Source organism: Neovison vison, chromosome 6 (genome assembly GCF_020171115.1).
Source record: "Neovison vison isolate M4711 chromosome 6, ASM_NN_V1, whole genome shotgun sequence".
Lineage (NCBI taxonomy): Eukaryota > Metazoa > Chordata > Mammalia > Carnivora > Mustelidae > Neogale > Neogale vison.
The window spans coordinates 8,879,312-8,897,710 of NC_058096.1; the positions used below are offsets into that span (position 1 = coordinate 8,879,312).

At 42.9% G+C, this 18,399-nt stretch overlaps 2 protein-coding genes across 2 annotated transcripts in view; one reads left to right on the forward strand and one right to left on the reverse strand.

Moving 5' to 3' along the window:
- Positions 1-8,223: 8,223 nt before the first annotated feature.
- On the reverse strand, positions 8,224-16,893 carry LOC122908309 (carbonyl reductase [NADPH] 1-like). Its single transcript, XM_044250965.1, has 3 exons — positions 16,497-16,893; positions 15,583-15,690; positions 8,224-8,810 (listed from the first exon to the last, which is right to left on the reverse strand). The coding sequence occupies exons 1-3, from the start codon at positions 16,783-16,785 to the stop codon at positions 8,329-8,331; spliced, it is 879 nt and encodes a 292-aa protein (XP_044106900.1). The 5' UTR covers positions 16,786-16,893; the 3' UTR covers positions 8,224-8,328.
- Positions 13,855-18,399, forward strand: part of SETD4 (SET domain containing 4) — a 92,872-nt gene continuing 88,327 nt past the window's right edge. The window contains exon 1 of the mRNA XM_044250954.1: positions 13,855-14,487. The gene's annotated coding sequence lies outside the window, so the exon portion shown is untranslated. The remainder of the gene's footprint in view (positions 14,488-18,399) is intronic.

Genomic DNA, 18,399 nt, shown 5'->3' on the forward strand with positions numbered 1-18,399 from the left:
ATAATACCCACCACCTGGTACCCCAACCTCCCACCCCCCCGCCACTTCAAACCCCTCAGATTGTTTTTCAGAGTCCATAGTCTCTCATGGTTCACCTCCCCTTCCAATTTACCCAAATTCCCTACTCCTCTCTAACACCCCTTGTCCTCCATAGTCATGGGGAGTTTTAAGGCAAGAGTTACTAAGACTGGGATCTGGGCAGGGATTGATAAGCATTTGTAAATTCTATCAGTTGCTGAAACAGTCTGTGTTTAAACAGTTTACTGTTTATAGTCTTATCTTACTGGAACACAAAGCCAAGCAAGCTGTTGCTGAGCCCAGAGGGAAGAAGCTTAGGGCTCTGATGACAGAACTCAGACAGAAGTCAGAGATATTCTGGCTTTTTTTTTCAGAATTCCAGAACAAGTTACAGAACAATTTTGTAAATTGCTTTTGTCATATCACCACATTGAATGTATGGTTCTACCACAAACCTTTTTACCGTGAATTACAATACTCAACCCATATAGCACAAAGCCTCTCTTGTTCCCACTTCTTTCCCCCCCTGATCTCTTTCCAGATGATGGACATTTGTTTAGGTCCTGCATTCAGGAAACTACACTGGTCATTGATGGCCAAGAATCAGTTAGTCATCCGGTAGTTGTTTCAAAGTCGCCTGCTCTGGGACCGAGGTCCATGTGGTAGCCTCTCCTTTCTTGACCTGCCTGAAGAGGTAGCAGTGTCCTGTATCACTCGATAGCATGTTCTGTGTGTAGGGAGAGGTAGTAACCCTATGACAGAGTCCAAGGACACTCACAGAAGAAACATAGTGCTGATTCTGTGTGTTCCTTTGCTGAAGGCAAGGAACTTTCTGAACTCTTTGTTCTTCAATATCAATCCTTGGGTACAACCTGTAATCCAAAGGAGAGGTGCTGGAAAGAAATGCAAGAGGTTTTTACCTGAAGGCTCTTTAGGGTAATCTGCCAGAACTTATACTGAGTCACAAATATGGCCAAGCTGCTAAATAAACAAAGAACAAGTGTATCTTCTCTAGAAACTGAGAGTGCCCAGTACTGGAAGCACCTTGATTTCAGACCTCCATCCTCCAGAACTTTGAGAGAATAGATGGCTGTTGTTTTAAACTACCCAGTTTGTAATCATTCATTATGGTAGCCCCAGAAAAGTAAAACTCTTCCTTGACTCTTCTACCTTGTGGCTGTGGGTATTTCTTTCCTTGTGGCTACATCAGTCTGCTTACTGCATCCATGGTCACATGTTTCCTCTTCTTCCTCAAAACCTCCTCTGCCTCTGTCTATCACAGTATACGTGATGACATTTAGAGCCCAGCAAGATAATCCAGGATAGTTCCTTTGCTCAAAATCCTAACTTAAACATCTTTTCCAATATAGAATATTATTTATTCTTTTGCCATAAGTATTAATTAATTCAGAATATTGAGAGAAAAATGAACTGATATGGTGTGTGTGTGCGTGTGTGTGTGTATACACATACATAAAGGAAGAGAGGGAAAGTGTGTGTGAGATTTATTTTAAGGAACTTTAAAGAATTTCTCACAATTATGGAGGCTGGCAAGTCCAAAATCAGCAGGTAGACCAGTAGGCTGGAGACCTAGGGAAGAGTGGATATTGCAGCTTTATGTCAAAAACAATCTGAAGAGTAACATCAGCAAGGTGGAAGAGTAGGAAGTCCCATCCCTGGTTTTCCCACAGAAACACCAATTTGACTGAAGTCCAGAATCTAGTTAATACTCTGAAGTCCTCCAGATGAGCACAAAACTGAGAGGAGCTACAGTGAAATGAGCAAATGGAGAAATGAGTGTCCTTTGGAAATGTTGGTTTTAGACAGGGTTGGAGGTACTTGAGGTAGGAAGGGAGGACATCAGGTGCAAGTGAAGAGGCAGGAAGATAAATATGTGTGCCTGGGGATCTTGGAATATTAGGTAGATGACAGATTTTAGGGGTGCCTTATGAATTGGAGGTAGTGAAGTTTCCACTAGCCTGAATAGATCACTCAGAGAGAAGGAGAGAGGAATACTATATTGTAGACTGGCATGTCCAGGACCTTGTAGAAATCAAACAGGAAATCAAACAAGGCATAGATGCTCTGCAGGGTGTCGATGTCCAGCAGGTGAAAGCATGAATGTTAGCACAATGTCTCTAGAGAACTCACACAGGACATGTGGTGGTGAAGTAGTGCCTAGTTGGGTCCAGTCACCAGTGCCACATGGTGGCAGGCCTGCTAGGCTGAGTGAGGTAATGGATATGTAGAGCAGACATGGTGGGTCATTGGGGGTGCATGCTGTGGGGGCCTAACCACTGTCAGATGCCAGTAGAACTGTGTTCTAGAATCCAGTGCAGTATCACTTCTCGGCCTTTTGGCTAAAATCAAGTGAAGTGTAGAATCCAGTGCAGTGACTCTGAAAACTCAAGACTCCACCTCTGTCCTCCCTCAAAGTAGGGCCCAAATGTTCCAGAAGGTGTCCTAGTGACCCTACATGAAGTCTGTCTTTACTGGGGATGTACACTGACCACAAGCAGGACTCTATCCTCTCAGGATCGTACCTCTGAGCCAAGCAATGGTGCAGGTTGGGCTGATTTGCTCCCCCAAACAGAGGTGGTTGGTCATGGTTAATAGGGGGTTAGAGATTCATGGTAGTTGAATGAAAATTATTTTTGGAAAACCTCAACAGAAAAAGAAAAAAGGTACATAGAGATTAACTTGGGAATGTGTCCTTCCTCTGCAGAATGGGAATGGTTGCTTCCTTCTAAGATGTAGTGAAATTGCTTGCACAGGGGAAGTACTTCCAAGGAGAGAGATCCCCTTGCTTTCTTAGAAGAAACTCGAGGAGGAAATAGAGAATTAGGTCCTGGACTGAGACTTGGCTGTGGGCAGGGCTCTCCCTCTGCATGATTCCAGGGGCCACCAAATTAGAGGGGAGCATTATGAAGCTCATTGTGGACCAAGGTATTGATTAGAATGTTTGATTTAATGGTTACAAAATCCCCTGTATGCCTACAGTACCTACATTTTGGTTTTATTTAAGGTCACAATTAATAATGTTATATATAGTTAGGTGTTATTTTTAAAGTATTGAGGAAAAGAGATCTTTATGATACCAGGATACATTTCCAAACTAGCAGTAGAGATATTACTGTCTTGTCCTAGACATTGACATTCCTCATGGGTCAGTTTAGAATTACAAGCAAATAGGTGTAAGGTGGTATCTCTTTGTGGTTTTGATTTGTATTTCCCTGATGACTAATGATGCTGAATATTTTTTTCATGTGTCTGTTAGCCATTTGTACGTCTTCCTTGGAGAAATGTCTGTTCATGTCTACTGCCCATTTTTCAACTGGGTTATTTGTTTTTTTGAGTGTTGAGTTTGAGAAGTTCTTTATAGATCTTGGATATAAACCTTTTATCCATAATGTAATTTGCAAATATCTTCTCCCATTCCATGGGCTGCCTGTTAGTTTTGTTGACTATTTCCTTTACTGTGCAGAAGCTTTTTATCTTGATGAAGTCGCAACAGTTCATTTTTGCTTTTGTTACCCTTGACTTTGGAGATGTGGAGGAAGGGGAGCCCTCTTACACTGTTGGTGGGATTGCAAGTTGACACTTTGGAAACAGTATGGAGTTTCCTCAAGATGTTAAAAATAGAGCTACCCTACTACCTAGCAATTGCACTACTAGCTATTTACCCACAAAGATACAGATCTAGTGAAAAGAAGGGGCACATACGCTCTAATGTTCATAGCAGCAATGTCCACAATAGCCCAAACTGGAAGGAGCTGAGATGCCCTTCAACAGATGAATAGATAAAGAAGATGTGGTCCATATTTATAATGGAGTATTACTCAGCCATCAGAAAGGATGAATACCCACCATTTGCATCACCATGGATGGAAATGGAGGTGATTATGCTAAGTGAAATAAGTTAAGCAGAGAAAGTCAATTATTATATGGTTTCAGTTGTATGTGGAACATAAGCATGGATGACCATAGGGGAAGGGAGGGAAATCTGAAGGGGGTAAAAATCACAGAGAGAGATGAGCCATGAGAGACTATGGACCCAAGGAAATGAATTGAGGGTCTCAGAGGGGAGGAAGGTTGGGGAGGAGGTAACAGGGTGATGTGTATTAAGGAAGGCATGTGTTGTGATGTGCACTGGGTGTTATACACATATAATGAATCACTGAACACTACATCAAAAACTAATGATGTACTATACAGTGGCTAACAAAACATAATAAAAAAAATTACAAGCAAAAAGGGAAAATTAACAGCACTATTAAATGACAAAACTTGTAAAGAAAACCCCATCTTTAAATAAAGAGCCTTCCCTTATGTCAGGGGCCATCAGCTTTCATTGCCATCAGCTGAAGAGTCCTTGTAAAGAGTGAAAAATAATCATGAGAGGAGAGGAGTCTGTAGCATATGAATGCTTCTGTGAGGGGAGGGAGAGGGTGGGCATTCACTGAGCCCATGGTGAGCCGGGCTTGGTGCAGAGCCATGGCTGTGTCAGGTCCCACTACAGGGACTCCTGATGGTGGACACTTTGCACAGCCATTGTTTTTAGCCTGTCCAACTGTATCAGTTCACTTACTCCTCACAGCAGTGCTATGAGGTATCCCCCATTGTACACTTGAGGAGACTGGCATACAGCAACATGTGGCATTTTGCCACAAGGTCACCCAGTAAGGTGGCAGAGCCAGGACCTTTAGTTTCTAGATGTTTGTGTTCATGGCTTTCCAAGAGGACAGAATAGTATCGTGGACACCCATGGATTCACCAAAGTAACCTCAACAACGATGAATATTTCCCCCCGCCATGTGTTCACCTGTTCGTATTTTGCTGATCCATGTTAATGTTACAAACTTGGTGACCCTTTATCCCTACTTCAATAACACATTCACCTTGAGGAGATCTGACAATCATTCTTTCATATCCATTGAAACCAATCCACATTCACTTTCCCCCTTGTCTCAGCTTGTCTTATGGATGTATCTTAAGCACCCACTCCCATTTCTTTTTTTTTTTTTAATGTTATGTTATGTTAGTCACCATACAGTACTTCATTAGTTTTTGATGTAGTGTTCCATGATTCATTGTTTGCGAATAACACTCAGTGCTCTTTGCAGTACATGCCCTCCTTAGTACTCACCAACAGGCTAACCCATCTCATCCCCCTACCCTCTGAAACCTTCAGGTTATTTCCCAGAGTCCATAGTCTCCCATGGTTCATCTCCTCTGATTTCCCCCCCTTCATTTTTCCCTTCCTTCTAATGTCCTCCATGCTATTCCTTATGTTCCACAAATAAGTGAAACCATATGATAATTGTCTTTCTCTGCTTGACCTACTTCACTTAGCATAATCCCCTCCAGTTCCACCAATGTCAATGCAAATGGTGGATATTCATCCTTTCCAATGGCTAAGTAATACTCCATTATAAATATGGACCACATCTTCTTTATCCAGTCATCTGTTGAAAGGCATCTCAGCTCCTTCCACAGTTTGGCTATTTTGGACATTGCTGCTGTGAACATTAGAGTGCATGTGCCCCTTCTTTTCACTACATCTGTATCTTTGGGGATAAATACCCAGTAGCGCAATTGCTGGGTCATAGGGTAGCTCGATTTGTAGTTTTTTGAAGAACTGCCACACTGTTTCCAAAGTATCTGTACCAGCTTGCAATCCCACCAACAGTGTAGGAGGGTTCCCCTTTCTCCACATTCTCTCCAACATTTTTTGTTTCCTGCCTTGTTAATCTTTGCCATTCTAACTGGTATCTCAATGTGGCTTTTTGTTTTTTTAAAGATTTTATTTATTTATTTGACAGACAGAGATCACAAGTAGGCAGAGAGACAGGCAGAGAGAGAGGAGGAAGCAGGCACCCCGCTGAGCGGAGAGCCCGATGCGGGGCTCGATCCCAGGACGCTGGGATCATGACCCGAGCTGAAGGCAGCGGCTTTAACCCACTGAGCCACCCAGGTGCCCCTCAATGTGGTTTTGATTTGAATTTCACTGATGGCTAATGATGAACATTTTTTCATGTGTCTGTTAGCCATCTGTATGTTTTCTTCGGAGAAATGTCTGTTCATGTCTTCTGCCCACTTTTTGATTTATTTGTTTTTTTGGTGTTGAGTTTGAGAAGTGCCCACTTCCATTTCACACCTCTTAATTATTTTTCCCCCAGTGAATTTGAAATTTAAAGAGACAACAGGGGATGTCTATCCTTCATGGGGTTGTCCATGTCATAGTGGATAAAGTATGCTGGGCAGGGAAATTCAGCCCCATTCATGAATTAATTAATCAGATGATATTAATATATTATCTGTGGTGACTCTTAAGCTACAACAGCAGATTTGAGTTATTCCAACAAAAACCATTGGCCTGTAAAGGCAAAAATACTTACTATCTGGCTCTTTCACTGATGTTTACAAAGTCTTGAGTTAAATTGTCCCTTCTCTTGACATGGTTTAGGGTCTGTTGGAGTTTTAGACTTGTTGGCATGAAACAATTTGTACACATGGGCACTTAGATTGTTTATTCATCTATAATGTTCATCCATTATTGACATCAATTCTACTTTCTCTCTTTTTTAAAAGTTTATTTATTTATTTATTTATTTATTTCGTAGTGTTCAATGATTCATTACTTGCATATAACACTCAGTGTTCATCACAACACGTGCCCTTCTTTTTTTTTTTTTTTCCAATTTATTTATTTTCAGAAAAACAGTATTCATTATTTTTTCACCACACCCAGTGCTCCATGCAAGCTGTGCCCTCTATAATACCCACCACCTGGTACCCCAACCTCCCACCCCCCCGCCACTTCAAACCCCTCAGACTGTTTTCCAGAGTCCATAGTCTCTCATGGTTCATCTCCCCTTCCAATTTACCCAAAAGCACATACCCTCCCCAATGTCCATAACCTTCCCTCCTTCTCCCAACCCTCCTCCCCCCAGCAACCCACAGTTTGTTTCGTGAGATTAAGAGTCACTTATGGTTTGTCTCCCTCCCTATCCCATCTTGTTTCATGGATTCTTCTCCTACCCACTTAAGCCTCCATGTTGCATCACCACTCCCTCATATCAGGGAGATCATATGATAGTTGTCTTTCTCCGCTTGACTTATTTCGCTAAGCATGATACGCTCTAGTTCCTTCCATGTTGTCGCAAATGGCAAGATTTCATTTCTTTTGATGGCTGCATAGTATTCCATTGTGTATATATACCACATCTTCTTGATCCATTCATCTGTTGATGGACATCTAGGTTCTTTCCATAGTTTGGCTATTGTGGACATTGCTGCTATAAACATTCGGGTGCACGTGCCCCTTTGGATCACTACGTTTGTATCTTTAGGGTAAATTCCCAGTAGTGCAATTGCTGGGTCATAGGGCAGTTCTATTTTCAACATTTTGAGGAATCTCCATGCTGTTTTCCAGAGTGGTTGCACCAGCTTGCATTCCCACCAACAGTGTAGGAGGGTTCCCCTTTCTCCGCATCCTCGCCAGCATCTGTCATTTCCTGACTTGTTGATTTTAGCCATTCTGACTGGTGTGAGGTGATATCTCATTGTGGTTTTGATTTGTATTTCCCTGATGCCGAGTGATATGGAGCACTTTTTCATGTGTCTGTTGGCCATCTGGATGTCTTCTTTGCAGAAACGTCTGTTCATGTCCTCTGCCCATTTCTTGATTGGATTATTTGTTCTTTGGGTGTTGAGTTTGTTAAGTTCTTTATAGATTTGGGACACTAGTCCTTTATCTGATATGTCGTTTGCAAATATCTTCTCCCATTCTGTCAGTTGTCTTTTGGTTTTGTTAAGTGTTTCCTTTGCTGTGCAAAAGCTTTTGATCTTGATGAAATCCCAAAAGTTCATTTTTGCCCTTGCTTCCCTTGCCTTTGGCGATGTTCCTAGGAAGATGTTGCTGCGGCTGAGGTCGAAGAGGTTGCTGCCTGTGTTCTCCTCAAGGATTTTGATGGATTCCTTTCTCACATTGAGGTCCTTAATCCATTTTGAATCTATTTTTGTGTGTGGTGTAAGGAAATGGTCCAATTTCATTTTTCTGCAACACGTGCCCTTCTTAATATCCATCACTGGCTACCCCATCCCCACTCCCCTTCCCCTCTGAAACCCTCAGTTTGTTTCCCAGAGTCATACTTTTTCTTTTATATCACAGAATAAATCTCAGAAGACTTTACAGAATTAGTAGCCAATTCAGTGTGAGTACCCGATAGAGATGGTGATTTTTTTTTTTTTTTTGGTAAGGCTATTGTTGATGGTGTAAGAGTTGTTCTGGTCAAATCATGGCAGATATCAAATTGGGATCCATGAAGGGAACTGAGAGAGGATTCCCCATTTTTCAACTTTCTTCTCTATAAGAATCTCTCCCTGAGGTTTCTCAGCATCTGAGGGCAAAAGGGCCAAGTAGACAGGGATCTCTGCTCCTTCTTCTGGGCTTTTGATGGCTTTCGGTCCACCCATGTCTGTTCTCACCCACCCAGGGCAGCAGGCATTCAGGAGTATCTTGTCTCCTTTCCTCTGCTCACTCAGTTTCCTGGCATGGATTCTGGAGAGGACCACGATGCCCATTTTGGACACTCCATATAGGACTTGTTGTGTATCAGGCCAACCCTCCTCCTTGTGCACCCCGTTCTTTACGTCTTCCACAAACTTGTTCATGAGCACCCCCAGCTCCTCTTCTGTGATGGTCTCACTCATAAACTTCTGCTGAAGTTCTGGACTGCAATATTTAAGGGCTACGAAGCTCATTATGCTAGATATATTCACCACCCTGCCTAAAATATAACACAAAGAGTCAGGAAGAATGGCATGCCTGAGAGTGATAAATACCAAAATTGCTAGTATTTTGTTCATTTGGGAGCCAATTACCAGTTTGCTATGAGTGTTAATGAAGACTGCCTCTGTAAATGAAGGACATGATACAGGACAATGAAGGACATTGTTTTACCCATAATGTCTCAGAGGATGTCAGAAAATGACCTCCTGGGACTGGGCAGTGCCCAGATGTTCCATAAAGAAAAGATCATGTCTTGTATAGGAACATGCTAAGCAGAGTGTAAGGAGGCACTCTCTGAAGTTATATAGAACCGCTTTTCCTTATAGGTTCTCCTTGGACCGCCTGAAGATCTTGTGGTCACTTGTATAGTCCTCTATTAACAAGTGTCTATTAACCAAGAAATGGCTGATCAGTTTACTGATGGCATTTGAAGGTGAGCAGACTGCATTGGGTTAGGGAGGCTGTCACTCTGGGGTGGCCAGGTAAAAACAAATCACCTCGGTGGACTGAGTTGCCAGCTTTTTTCTCTAGGTTTGGGATTACATATCTTGGGAGCAGTGACAGAGTGCCTGGAAATATGGTCATGGAAAGGGGCAGTGGAAAGTGACATGTTAAGGAGATGGTATAAAAAGAAATGAAGTCCATGCTAGCATAGGTAAACCTTGAGAACATTATCTGAAATAAAGAGGGCAGTCACAAAAGACCATTCTATATGATTCTGTAAATGAATGTATTCGAAAAGGAAATGCACAGACAGAAAATATATTTGTGGTTGCTTGGGGCAGGGGAATGGGCTGGGCTGATGACAGTGTGCTGCTAGTCTTGAAGCAGTGATGGTTCCACAACTCTGCCCATTACTAAAATCCCGAGTTGGATATCTGAGGTGGGTGAAGAGTGCAATACGTGGACTGTATCTCAATAAAGCTGTTAAAAGTATAAAGCAATGACATACTTCTTACTAACTCTTCTTTGAGAATATCATTAGCAATTGTAACAATGAACTCATATTGACATGTATAAGTAAATGGTTTACTATTTTTATATATTTATTTAATTATTTACAGATTTATTTATTTATTTTAGGGAGAGCGTGAGCAAGAGAGCACTGAAATAATGAGTAGGGTTGGTCAACGAAAGACAGAGAGAGAGAATCCAAGAAGAGTCTCTGCAGAGCAGAGACTGACCTGAAAGTGATAAATACCAAAATGTGGACTCAATTCCACAACCGTGAGATCATGACCTGAGCTGATGATACTAAGAGTTGGTGACTAGTCCCACTGAGCCACCCAGGTGTTCCTATTTTTATGTTTAAATGAGTATTTTCAGCATTATAGAAAGGTTGAGATGGGACACCTGGGTGACTCATTCGGTTAAGTGTCTGCCTTTAGCTCAGGTCATGATCCCAGGGTCCTGAGATCAAGTCCCACATTGTGCTTCTTGCTCAGTGGGGAGCCTGATTCTTCTGCTTGTGGTCTCTCTGACAAATAAATAAATAAAATAAAAAAGAGAAAGTTTATGAGATCATACCAACAGTAAGAGATTCAAGAAAATTAGAAAGCTCTCCTTTTTAATGTAAATATCCAGGAAGGACAGTCATTGTCACTTAACTCTAAGCTCCCTCTCACTAAGGATTGGCAGTGCCAGGAAAGTTCAGTGGAAGAGAGAATGACTGGCACTCTGACTCTCATGAAGTGGTGTTTAGAGAGAATGAAAATGAATGATAGAAACTATCTTAATGTAACAGTCTTCTAAGATGAACACCTTTAAGAAAGGGGTCCTTTACTCTAGTCCTTTGTTTCACCTACAAGATGTTAAGTGTGAGGTTCATGGAACCTATTTTTCAAATGTTTTAATGAGTACTGCTATAAAATATTGAACACTATGGAAGAAATTGAAGAAGACAGAGGAAATAGAAAAACAGTTTATGTTCATGGATTGGAACAACATAGATTGTTAAAATGTCTATACTATTCAAGTACTCTACATATTCAATGCAATTGCTATCAAAATAACACCAGATTTTTCAGAGAGCTAGAACAAACAATTCTAAATTTGAATGGAACCAGAGAAGACTCCAGATAGCCAAAGGAATGTTGAAGAAGAAAAGCCAAGTGGGAGGCATCACAGTTCTGGACTTCAAGCTGTATTATAAAGCTGTAGTCATCAACAGTATGGAACTGGCACAAAAAGAGACACATAGATCATTGGAACAGAATAGAGAACCCAGAAATGGACCCTCAACTCTATGGTCAACTAATCTTCAACAAACCGGGAAAGAATATCCTATGGAAATGAAGGAGTCTCTTCAACAAATGGTTTTGAGAAAACTGGACAGCCACATGTGGAAGAATGAAACTGGAACACTTTCTTACACTATACACAAAAATAAATTCAAAATGGATGGAGGACCTGGATGAAGACAGGAATCTATCCAAATCCTAGAGGAGAAAGCATGCAGCAACCTCTTTAACCTCAGCTACAGCAAATTCTTACTAGACACATCTCCAGAGGCAAGGGAAACAAAGCACAAATGAACTATTGGGACCTCATCAAGATAAAAACTTTCTGCAGAGAGATGGAAAGAATCAACAAAATGTAAAGGTGACCAATGGAATGGGAGAAGAAATTTGCAAATGACATATCTGATAAAGGGTTAGTATCTAAAATCAAAAAAGAACGTCTTAAACTCAACATGGCAAAAATAAATATGCCCATAAGAAATGTGCAGAGGATAAGAATAGATGCTTTTCCGAAGAAGACATCCAGATGGCTAACAGACATGTGAAAAGATGCTCAACATTACTCATCATCAGGGAAATATAACTCCAAATCATAATGAGATACCACTTCACACCCATCAGAATGGCTGAAATTGCCCACTCAGGAAAGAAGAGATGTTCGTGTGGATGGGGAGAGTGGGGAACACTTTTGCACTGTTGGTGGGAATGCAAACTGGTGCAGACACCCTGGAAAGCAGTCCGGAGGTTCCTCAAAAAGTTAAAAATAGAACTACCCTATGACTCAGCAATTGCACTACTAAATGTGCTCATCCAAAGGATACAAAAATGCTGATTCTTAGGGACACACGCTCCCCAGTGTTTATAGCAGCACTATTAACAATAACCAGATTATGGAAATAGTCCAAATGTCCATCAATTGACGAATGGATAAAGAAGATGTGGTATACATATATATAGAAAGCAATGTTACTCAGCCATCAAAAAGAATGAAATCTTGCCATTTGTAACAACGTGGTTGGAAGTAGCGTGTATTATGTTAAGCCAAATTGGTCAATCAGAGAAAGACAAGTGTCATATGATTTCACTCATACACACACACACACAAAACCCAAACAGATGAACGTAGGGGAAGGAAAGGAAAAATAAAATAAGATAAAAACAGAGGAGGCTAAGCATAAGAGACTCTTAAGTATAAAGAACAAATTGAGGGTTGATGGGGGGGTGGTTGGGGGATGGACTAAATGGGTGATGGGCATTAAGGAAGGCACTTGTTGGGATGAGCACTGAGTGTTATATGTGAGTGAAGAATCACTAAATTCTATTCCTCAAACCAATACTACAGTATATGTTAACTATAATTTAAGTAAAAAAATTTTAGTGAGTTCTTCTCAGATATATATTACTTACCACTAGATTTATTTTCAAAAATATTGTCTGCCTGTCTCACAATAGGAAAAATACATATTCATGATTCAAAAGTGCAAAAATAAGACAAGATGGGACAGAGGGACCCACACTGGGTAACTGGTATACCAGAAAGGCAGCTGCCTTTACTCACAGGGGCTCAGGACCATTTTCTCATGTACCTGTAGTGGAGATAGTAGATGGAAAAACTCTATTAACTTTCTGTAGACTGTAACGAAGTGATGCCTTGTTTTCTATTCCATATTGTCTATCTCAGGAAGTCTAGAATCAGCTGTGAAAATATTGGCCTGTGTTATGAGTGAAACCTGATGGGGAGTCAAAGGTTGTTGTAGGTGAATTCCTAGATGTGGATGCTAGAACCAGTCCCTCTTCCCTTAGCCTGTCCCACCCAATTGCCACATTCCCCAAGGGGGCAAAGTGACCACCCGGGCCTTCTCCGTAGAACTGGGTGAGACTATAGACCCTTCAGGACTGATAGCTCAGGACATGAAACAGTGGGGCAGAAAACGGAAATAAATGTGGAGCTTCCGTATCAAAGACTCTGATCCAAACAATTTTGTCTTCTAGTCTACTCTCATGGCTTTCAAGAGTCATTTCAGGGACTCTGAACTAGAATGCACACACCTGTGCTCTAACTGTGTGGGCCATCTTGTTGTCCTTGTGATAAGTGTGTGTGAGGGCATGTGGGTGCGTGAGATATGTGTGTGTGTGTGTGAGAGAGAGAGAGAGAGAGAGACCTTTAGTACTGTAATTTCCCCACCCAATTCCTCTAGTGGTTTTTCAGAGTTCTAGACTTAGCAAAGCAGCTTTTCAAATGACGGTTGAGAACTTCTTCTTTAAGGTTTCCTTTGTAAGTGTAGCATTGACAAGTCTGTATTTCTTCCTAGTCCTTTAGCTAATATCTGATGAACAAGAATTTTCAGATTTGAAACATTTGCTTGACTCCTTAGACATGAGTATACGTTAATATCTTTTTGAAATAAATGTGTAGTATAATTTAAAGAGAAAAGAGAAAGACAGTAGTAAATGGTCTTAAATAAGTGCATATTATAATTTAGAGAGAAAAGGGAAGACAGCAGTTAATTACTTTCAAATTCAGGAGTATGAATTTGGAGGATGGGATGGGAAAGCCATGGAATGTGGGATTGGATGTACATGGCCTAGGCACTGATTGCCTGGTGGTGGCATTCAAGAAGGTGGTGGGCACCTCTTATTATTTTTTTTTTAAAGATTTTATTTATTTATTTGACAGAGAGAGATCACAAGTAGGCAGAGAGGCTGGCAGAGAGAGAGAGAGGAGGAAGCAGGCTCCCTGCTGAGCAGAGAGCCCAATGCGGGACTCGATCCCAGGACCCTGAGATCATGACCTGAGCCGAAGGCAGTGGCTTAACCCACTGAGCCACCCAGGCGCCCCAAGGGCACCTCTTATTATTATTATCTTTTTGGCTCAATTATTTCAGCAAAACTTAGGCTCACAGTTCTCTTTCATTTTGTCCTTCTAAGGCTCCGGAATGTGTTCTGCACACAGAGAACTGGTGAAGTCATTCAAGATTGTCCTTCATGTCTAAGGTTGTGAAGTATGAGTGAGAAGGGACAGTGTTTATTTGCTTTCAGTTATCCTAGCTACGATTTCTCCCAGATAGTTTCCCCAAAGAGGGTAAATTCCTGGTAACATGGCTGCAGAGGCTGGCATCCTCCCAAATAATGGAAGAACTCCCCTATTTCAAAAAGCAAGAAAACCCTACGTTCACACTGAGAATGTAGCTTGCATTTCCTTGTCCATGAAGTCCAGTTTCCCCGAGGCAAGAAGAGTTGTTTGATTAGAGCCTGCCTTAGCAAATGCAGAAGAGCACTCCCTCCTCATTCTGGTCCTAGGCCAACACACAGCAAGCACCAACACTGCTCGGTAGGTGAGAAGAATTTCTCAGCCAGAAGTCATTTTTGCCTTCTAAGGGAATACCTGTTGGATGTGTGGTGGCCCACAGAACTCCATCCCACTCAAGTGTTGTGGTGAGTAAAGGGGTCAGGTGACATCTGAGAGCTGCCCTTTGAGATGCCAGTGAAGCCAGTGAATGCTAGACGAAGCAGTAGAACTTTCCAGAACAGAAGAGGATTTGGGGGCAGAAGCGAGAGTCAACTGTACCTGCATGTTTTTAATTCAAGCCAGAATATTAATCTTCCTGAAAGTGTCAGCTTCCCTCTTAATGAGTATAGTAAAAGGGCTGTGCCTCCCCCTATCACGTTCTCATGGGGTTAAGTATTATAGTAGTTGACAACCAAGGAATTATGGCAGTTTGTTTTGAACCAGGGGAAGGGGAGTTGATGGGCCTGGAGTTTGGCAGGTCTGATGACAGAGATGCCTACAAGTGATGCTCAGGCTTGGGCTTTGCTTCTGAAGGTCTTTTGGGGGTAAGTGAGCCCTCAGAGAGTACAGAGAATGCTCAGAGAGGAAAAGACTGAAGAAGCAGGGTGTCTTAGGAAGGTTGAAATAATCCAGAAATGACAGCTGAGTGTGTGATGGGGTTTGTGACCAGGTTGTGTGTGGGAAATGATAAGTGTTTTGGAAATGTAGATGTTTAGATGGCGGTGCAGGATGGGTGCTGGAAGGGTGGGATTTGGGGAGGGGCAGGGGGCATCCTGAGGAGAAGGAGAGGCAGGAAGGGGACTATGTGTGTCTGGAACTCTGGGATTGTTTTAGGTAGGTGACACATATTAGCGGGACCTGAGAAGTTCAGAGAGTGTGGAGTCCACTAGTCTGGATAAAATCCCTAGGAGAGACGGAGAGGGAGAAGAAAGTGTTCAGAAAGGAATCCTCGGGGATCTTCTCCTGTGAGTGGCACCGAGGGAGTAAAAGGTCTCTCTGAGGAGTTTTGAACAACGACTGGAAGGATAAGACAGAGCCAGCTGTGAAGGACCAATGAGACCGAGGACACTGCTGACTTTAAGAGTCCTGAGGCAGAGGTACACTGTCCAGGTTGAGACTTGGTAATCAGGTTCAGGGTGTGGCTGAGCAGGGAGAGGAGCCAGCATCTGTAGATGAGGCCAGAGAGGCAGGGGCCAGATCACTCCCGAAACACCATAGCTTGGGGCCCTCATCAGGCTTACCTTGGGGTTTCATTAGAGGCAGGAGTTCTGTGCACACATCTTGGGTACCAAAGAAGTTTGTTTTCATGGTCGCTTCTGCTTGAATATGAAAGGGTGTGGGATCACCAGCTGTTAGGGGAAGAGGAGAACAGATTAATAAATAATAGCCATCTGAGAACATTCCATGAGTGACAGTAACATTTGTTTTTTGTACATGCAATCTGGTGAATTCTCACTGATGTCTGCGTTACTGAACTCTATTTTCCCAGTGTGTCGTATCTGCTGTGTTAATGCTGTGTAGCTTGGTTAAGTTGGCATCATTCCAGGAGGCTAAGGGAAGTGTGCCCAGTGGGATTTCTGTGTATCTCTTTTCCCAATTTGTTATTTATTAAATTTAAGTTAAACATTAACTGAGGGGGCACATGGGTCATTCAGATGGTTAAGCGTCTGCCTTTGGTTCAGGTCATGATTTCCAGGTCCTGGGCTGGAGCCCCGTGTCTGAATCCCAGCTCAGCAGGGAGTCTTGCTTCTCTCTTTCCCTCTGCCCCTTCCCCTGCTTGTAGTCTCTCTCTTTCTATCTCAAATGAATAAATAAAAAAACCTTTAAACAAACAAACTAAAAACCCAACAGAACAACCAAAGAAAAACATTAACTGAATGGCTGTGATCCAAACCAAATGAAACATACAAAAATCTCTGTCAGGTCCCTGAGATTGATTCATGGCTAAACCAAGGTGCTTTGGTTGGAAAGACTTGCAACCCGCGGAGGCTTCTGCTCTCCCTCTGCCTCCAGTGTGACCTCCTTCTGTGGGGAGACCCTTCTAGATCTTATTGGAGCTGTGGCCCCCCACAGGATTGGTTCAGGCACCAGCCCCAACCCATCCTTGGTGGTCCCCTAAGGGAGGTTGGTGCCCTAAGTGTTCCTGTGTCCTTACGCTTGAATATGATGCCCGCGTTGTTGACCAGCACGTCCAGGCCCCCGTACTCCTTGCGCACGAAGTCGCGCAGGGCGCGGATGCTCTGCAGGTCGTCGATGTCCAGCAGGTGGAAGCGGGGATTCAAGCCCTCGGCCTGGAGCTGCTGCACGGCCGCGCGGCCCCGCGCCTCGTCCCGCGCCGTGAGCACCACGTCCCCCGAAAACTGCCGGCACAGGTCACGCACGATGGTGAAGCCGAGGCCCTTGTTGGACCCGGTCACCAGCGCCACTCGCTGGGATGATGACATGGCTGTGAGGAGAGCAAGCAGTACCCTCTGTGGTGAGGTAATGTGCTGTGGGGTACACGGAGGGCTGGTGGTGCAGAGGTCTAGCGCAGTCAGAGATGCCAGTAAACATGTGTTCTAGTCTTCAGCATTGTGGCTTTTAATGCCCAAGGCTCCGCCTCAGTCCCTCCATAGAAGGAGGGGCCAAATGTCCTAGAAGATTTCCTAATAACACTATCCCAGGCCTGTCCCTCCGGTAGCTGCACCCTGAGCCCCACCTAGACTCCACCCTATTAGGATCCCTCCTCTGAGGCAAAAGGTGGTTCAGGTTACAATGAAATGCTCACCAAAAGCAAAGGTGGTTGGTGATGGGTTCTAGGGGGCTAGAGATTCATGGTAGTTGACCCAAAATCATTTTGGGAAAACCTCAAAAGGAATAAAAGGAGTAGATAGTCTTGGGAATGTGTCCTTCTTCTGCAGAATGGAAATGGTTGGGTTCTTCCAAGGGGTGGTGAAATTTCTGGCATAGGGAAAGTGCTTCTGAGGCTACAGGTCCCCTTCTGTTCCTAGGAGAGATTCAAGAAGGAGAAATAGAGAATTTGGTCCTGTGGTGAGACTTGGCTGTGGGCAAGGCTCTCCCTCTGCATGATTCCAAAGGTCTCTGAGTGTAAGGGGATGTTTATGAAGCCACTATGGGCTAAGGTATTGATCAGAATGTTTTGATTTAATGGTCACACATCTCATTTGCCTCAACTGCCCACTTTTTGAGTTCAGTTTAAGGTCCCAGTTAAAAAGTATTTTATATTATTAGGTGTTGCTTTAAAATATCAAGGAGGGGCACCTGGGTGGCTCAGTCATTAAGCATCTGCCTCCAGCTCAGGTCATGAGCCAAGGGTCCTGGGATGGAGCCCCGTATCAGGCTCCCTGGCTCCCTGTTCAGCGGGAAGAGTGCTTCTCCCTTTCCTACTCCCCTGCTTGTGTTCCTTCTCTCACTGTCTCTCTCTCTGTCAAATAAAAAAATAGTATATCAAGGGAAAAAGACCTATGACACCTCAGAGTACTTTTGAAAATTTATGGTGAAGATACACAGTGTTGTCCTAGACATTAATATTCCTCATGTATCAATTCTGAAATGCAAAGAAAAAATTAAATGCATAATAAACAGGGAGGAGGTTTTCATCCCTCTTGAAGTGAAAAACTTCTTTTTATTAACATAAAATGTATTCTGTGCCCCAGGGGAACAGGTCTGTGAATCATCAGTCTTACACATTTCACAGCACTCACCATAGCACATACCCTTCCCAATGTCTGTGACCCAGCCACACCATCCCTACCCCCCCAACTCCCAGCAAACCTCAGTTTGTTTCATGAGATCAAGAGTCTCTTATGGTTTTTCTCCCTCCCGATTCCATCTTTTTTAAAAATTTAATTTAATTTTTAAAAAATTTAATTTAATTTTTTCAGTGTTCCAAGATTCATTGTTTATGCACCACACCCAGTGCTCCACACAATACATGCCCTCCACAATACCCACCACCAGGCTCACCCAACCTCCCACTCCCCTCCCCACCAAAACCCTCAGCTAGTTCCTCAGAGTCCATAGTCTTCTCATGGTTCGTCTCCCCCTCCAATTTCCTC

What these genes read in the sequence shown, in the direction of transcription:
- LOC122908309 (XM_044250965.1), bottom strand. Translation starts at nt 16,785, where the DNA reads ATGTCATCATCCCAGCGAGTGGCGCTGGTGACCGGGTCCAACAAGGGC. An exon ending in CGCGGGCATCATATTCAAGC is followed by an intron (nt 15,691 to 16,496) that starts GTAAGGACACAG and finishes TTCCCCTAACAG; the next exon opens with CTGGTGATCCCACACCCTTT. An exon ending in GCCTCTAATGAAACCCCAAG is followed by an intron (nt 8,811 to 15,582) that starts GTAAGCCTGATG and finishes GTTATATTTTAG; the next exon opens with GCAGGGTGGTGAATATATCT.